Source organism: Solanum stenotomum, chromosome 7 (genome assembly GCF_019186545.1).
Source record: "Solanum stenotomum isolate F172 chromosome 7, ASM1918654v1, whole genome shotgun sequence".
Taxonomy (NCBI): domain Eukaryota; kingdom Viridiplantae; phylum Streptophyta; class Magnoliopsida; order Solanales; family Solanaceae; genus Solanum; species Solanum stenotomum.
The window spans coordinates 23,106,324-23,111,945 of NC_064288.1; the positions used below are offsets into that span (position 1 = coordinate 23,106,324).

At 35.1% G+C, this 5,622-nt stretch overlaps 1 protein-coding gene across 1 annotated transcript; it reads right to left on the minus strand.

Moving 5' to 3' along the window:
• Positions 1-1,574: 1,574 nt before the first annotated feature.
• LOC125869753 (uncharacterized) lies at positions 1,575-5,240 on the minus strand. Its single transcript, XM_049550193.1, has 8 exons — positions 5,069-5,240; positions 3,148-3,389; positions 2,862-3,065; positions 2,655-2,747; positions 2,485-2,586; positions 1,983-2,375; positions 1,819-1,897; positions 1,575-1,594 (listed from the first exon to the last, which is right to left on the minus strand). Exons 1-8 carry the CDS (start codon positions 5,238-5,240, stop codon positions 1,575-1,577), a joined length of 1,305 nt encoding a protein of 434 aa, XP_049406150.1.
• Positions 5,241-5,622: the final 382 nt, after the last annotated feature.

The window sequence follows — 5,622 nt, forward strand, 5'->3', positions numbered from 1 at the left end:
AAAAAGCATCCATTTTCATTTTTGTGCCATCAAATCAAAGAGATGAAAAAATCGAAGAAATGAATTATTTTTTAGAGGATGAAACACCTCTAAATTTGGCAACCCCTAAAATCACTACTAAGAAAGGTCTACCTGCTGTGATATTCAAAAGACAGTAAAAAAATCAAGTACCAGCAGATCAGAGTGCTAATGGAGGTGGAGTGACATTCTTTTCTAGCTGTCATTGCCCAGGAGGAAAGGTTGTCGTGTGAAGAGGTCCTGACTTCAAAAGAGAAGATTAAAGTATTGAAATATGGAAACTATGTTGGTCCCTTTGCGTTTCAAATGCATTATGCTGCAGGATTTAGGCCGAACATGAACTATCTTAAGGAAGTTCAGAAATGGCCGAAGAAGGAGTTCCTTCTCCATACTTGAATGCGTAAAGATTTGAAAGCTCAAAAGCGAGTAGTTGCAGTGCTTCACGAGCTCATTAGTTTGACTATGGAAAAGAGGTTGACATCTGCTCAAATAGATGCATTTCATTCCGAGTTACAGTTACTAGCTAGACTTTTTCTTTGCCTAATCAAACAACACAGTACATTCTACATCACTAATAAAGGTGTCTGGAGTACCATGATACCTATGGGTCTTGATTAGTATTGAGTTAATCAGTAATACCACTGGACAAGATTATTTGCAGTGGTGTAGCTTTGGAACTTGGGCAACTTTTACAGTGGCCTAGAGGCAGGCTGAAAGAAATATAGATGGTGTGAACTTGAATGTCTTGAGATCTATCCTAGAGATAATTTTTTTTTTTTAATTTTTCCTGAAAGCTGTTTTTAGCTTGCTTGTATGTGTATGTCACAACATTCGTGGACTTTTGGCGTCCAAGTAGCAGCAGATCATGAGTAAAAAATCAAGTAGCAGACTGGAACTCAAGGGATAGGAAAACAAAAGAGTACTGAAGCTCTACCTCACACCCAAGAGGAAGAAAACACAGAACATGAAGAACCAAGTAGCACCAGATCAGAGTGCTGATAGAGGAAATATTGCAACTTCAAGTCAACACAACAAAGGACTTCACAAAGAAACTCAAGTCTAGGCAGCTATTAATAAGAACCCTTCCCATAACAATTTTATTAACCTAATGTCACAGGATCAACACATTGAACAACCAAAAGAGGATGAGCAGGACAAAGAAAAAACTCAGGCGGAGGAGAGGGAAATAGTACAAGAGAGTACTTGGTACTGAACCCTCTCTTCAGAAGATAGCCAAGACTACGAGTGAACTGTGAAGAAATATAAATGTACAGCTTGTGCATTCAAAATTGAAACCAAACAAACATCAAATAAACTTGAGAAACCAAGAAAAGCTCATATCATTCTTTGTTCCAAGACAAACCCAGAAAAGTTGCCTCAGAATTTGGATAAAAGAGATCTCTAACACTTGACCACTTATCGTACAAAAGTTGGAAATATACAAACCTAGCTATTATGTCCAAGTGTCACATGTTCTAAGAGAAGGGAACTAGTTTGCTTATTTTTTTAACTGATAGAGGTTTTGATTGTGCAGGTACTATTAAATACAATAACTCTCAGGAACTCCCATCTGAAGCTAAAAAGATCCAGACCACTAATAAACAACAAATTCCAAGCATTCGAATACAGACGATAAAACAAATGGAACCAGAAAGATAGTCTACACTTGTAGAAGAACTACTACTACTACTACTACAAATTGTGAGTTCAGTTGGCGGACAGATCTATTAAAAACAAATACAAGAAACACTAGTAATGAAAACTCAAAGAGTAACGTCAAATGATAAAGATGAGTAGTACCATGAGGTAGAGTAATTTCAGCATTACTAGATATCCTTGATGATTGTGGTACTCCTTGACCGCTATTATGGTTGGGAACCTGTAAGTATTAAGACATTAGTTAATAATCATTTTATAAATTAACATTTCATTAAAAATTTCTAAGACTTGTAACATTTAGTTACCTGTTCATTTGAGGTGTCATTGATATCTTGAGGAAAAGATTCATTAGGAGCATACTTTTGCATGAATTGTCTCATTCGGAGTAATTCTGATTGTAGCTTCTCATGATTTTGCTTCATCAGATCCATTTCTTCATTTTGTTTTTCCTTTAACTTAGTTATTTCTTGTTCTAACCTTTGTACAGCCTCATTGGATGAATCTTCTACAACAATATTTTCTACTGAAGATTTACTACCCCACAGAACTGAAGGAGTTGGACCAAGTCCTAAACCACGAACATACCCACTTTTCTCATTTCCCAACACTTGAGAATACACATCACCTTCCCAAGCAACATTGTGAGGAGGTTGGTCGGTAGATCTTTCATTATTGGTCATCCTTTCATTTATCATGTCCTGTTTATAAAATACACAATAAATCCAAGTTGAAATTGGCTTATTCACTTGTAATGTTTATTTTTAATTGTTTCATGATTTAAAAAATAACGTTAAGAAGAAATCTTACGATTGCCTTGGCAGAATCATCATCCAGTGGTCTACCATCCACACGTTTTTTATGAGTTAATAAGAAAATTTCTGCTCGTGTAGGCTCTATTCCATTTTCAGCCTAAGAAATAGAATTGATGTTAGATATGCATGACTAAAAAATGTTAAAAATATGTTTCACAGATTTACCTGTTCATGCATCAATGTAGCAATACTTTTGGATCCTCCTGTGTGAGGCATCTTTTGATTGGCCCTATTGTTTCTCTTTGCTTGGGTACGCCTCTGTTGTTGAAATATTTAAATAATATCTTACAAATTATAAAAAAAAATGTAGCATAACTAAAATCAACACATAGTTAAATAAGAAAGTAGGCGTGTTGTCAAGATTTTTTATACCTTTGCTTTATCAGAAAGCCAATAAGAGACTAGACCACTCCATTGATCTCTCGGTATGCGATTTGGTCTATTTTTCAGCAAAGAGTCTTTAGTCTTATATTTTGACATATACTCACCTTTAATTTCACACTTGTAGTCTTTCCATTTCATTCCTAGTGACTTTAAGACAAACGCTTCTCCACATTTTGGAAAAGAGAACTTCTTCTGCAAAATAAAAGTCAATATATAAAAGATAATATCATGTACAAATTGAGTTTGTTCTCATAGTAATAATACTAACTCATACCCTTACAAAATCCACCAATTTCTTCTTTTGCTCGTTGTCAAAGTTTCTCCAATCATCTACATTTAGAGGTGTTAATTCTAGAGTTCTTGCAACAATTCCTAGAAAGCTAGCAAGCTTTCGCCCCTCTTTCCCAATAGATTGGTTACGACTATTAAACGACACATCAATTGTCTTTCCGGGAGGAAGCTTCCAAACATCTTTTAGTAAAGTAGGACCACGAGGCTTTCTTGTCGCTAAGTTACCTAGAATGAAAATAATATTTGAAAGTCATCAAATGGAAAAACACATATGGTTAAACACCTGAAAGATGCTTTATAATAATAAACTCAGGGCATTTAGCACTGTTCTAATACTAGCACTTAAAAAGCTAATGTTCTCTTCATATTAACCTTCACTTGAGGAGATCAATCACAATGGAAAATGGCAGAGTCCTTTATTTTCAGATTAGTTCATGTTGTAACTGATGAGTTTATTTTGATGGATTATAAGGTGAGTTAATTTGATACCAGTTTTCCCACTCTCTATGTACTATGTAGTTGTGTGTGTGATCGTGAATACTCCCTCTAGTTGCGTGTGTGATCATGAATACTCCAGGTGTTGTGCAACATGTTCATGTGTTGTGAGATATATCAATAAGAACTGACACTTAAATCAAGCTATAACACAAAAGTGGAAAGTTGGCTGTTCTCCCAAAGATATTTGATGCCATCCCAAAGAGAAAACTGGCCATACTCTGTTGAGCTGGTTGTTCATGATTAAAATTTATTTGGGGCTAGTGGCTGAAGCTGTAGTGCTAAATGGCTCATGCTAGTTCATCTCACTAGCTCAATTTGTTTACTTTATATGTGGGACTTGCTGGCCATCTTGGAGTCCTACAGTTTGCTGTTGTATCTGTAGAAAACTCTGCTATTGCTGGACTCTGTTATGGTGCTTTGGTAATCTATTACTTCTTCTATTTCAATCTAAGTGTTTTGCTTTCGTTTTTGAAATGGAGGAAATGTTTTTGCTACAGTTAGTGTTAAAAATCTTATGAAAAATATTTGATGTTTTCCTAACAGTTAGGAATAGGAAGTGCATTAGAAACACTTTGTGGACAAGCATAAAGAGCTAAACAAGTAGACATGTTAGGTGTTTATTTGCAAAGATCCTTGATTATACTCAACACAGAAGCATTAGTCTTAATGTTTCTCTACTACTCATTGGCCAGCCTATGGACATAATGTTTCTCTACTACTCATTGGCCAGCCTATGGACATAGCAAAATGGGATTATACTAAAAGCTAATGTTCACTACCCTGCACACTTTCCTCTCGTAATTTTTATCCGAAGATCAACCAGAACATGTACAGCTAGCCAACAAGAAGTTAGTGGACAACTAACTAGATGTGATCAAAACAAGAAAAAAAGACTTACATGTGTTGAGAAGCATGTGCATTAACACAATCCATTCACAGAAAATAATTCCAGAAACAATAATTCCTTAGGACCTTGGCTGGAATTTTTTTATCATTATTTTTCCATCTAGAAGCCCCACAAACTTTGCATTCATTAACATCCGTATGGGCAAATTCTTTTCTAAAAAGCATACAATCATTAGGACAAGCATGAATCTTTTCATACTTTAAGCCCAAACCTTCAATTATCTTTTTGGTCTCATAGAAAGAAGAAGGCAATTTATATCCTTCAGGTAGTGCGTCCTTCAGTAGTCCAAGCAATGAATTAAAGGATTCATTTGACCATTTGAATATGCATTTTGTACGATAGATATGCAACAAAAATGATAATTTGCTAAACTTCTTGCAACCAGGATATAATTCTTCATTTGCCTCCTTCATGAGTCATTCAAACTTATCCATCTCTGGATGAGGTTGCTTTTCAGATGGATGATCAGCATTTTCTTGTATGTTTTGCTCCATCTCACCTCTTTCATTGATGTCACTATCTATAAACTCCGTACAACCTCCAAAGGCATCATGTATCATTCCTCTCATATCATCACCTCTTACAGTTGCCTGCTTCTGATTATTTACTTCGGTATTGTCTAATCGCTCTAGAGTCTCTCCGTGACAAAACCAGTTATCATATGATGGCATAATACCATTAACAACTAGATGATCATAAGTTGTTGCTCGATTTACTTGATGGATAAGTACACATTCGATACAAGGACATGGAATTTTCTCTCCTGCTTGTTTTTTAGAAAATGCATGATTTAAAAAATCTTCTACTCCATCCAAGTATTCTTTACTAAGTCTATCAAAAGACATCCATCTTTTATTTCTAGAATTGTTCATGGCGTTCAAGAAATGATCTTATTTTCTGCAATTACGTTAATTAAAAAAGATAAAATTAATCAAAAATATATTTCAGATAAAATATCCATCCTATTAGTACATAGGGTGCAATACAGGAGATGGTAATCAATATGTTCGGTATCTTTCAATGAAGTCCTAAAGGGAATCAATGCCTTCAGTT

What these genes read in the sequence shown, in the direction of transcription:
- LOC125869753 (XM_049550193.1), bottom strand. Translation starts at nt 5,240, where the DNA reads ATGCCATCATATGATAACTGGTTTTGTCACGGAGAGACTCTAGAGCGA. An exon ending in AATTGGTGGATTTTGTAAGG is followed by an intron (nt 3,066 to 3,147) that starts GTATGAGTTAGT and finishes TTTATTTTGCAG; the next exon opens with AAGAAGTTCTCTTTTCCAAA. An exon ending in ATGACACCTCAAATGAACAG is followed by an intron (nt 1,898 to 1,982) that starts GTAACTAAATGT and finishes TAATACTTACAG; the next exon opens with GTTCCCAACCATAATAGCGG.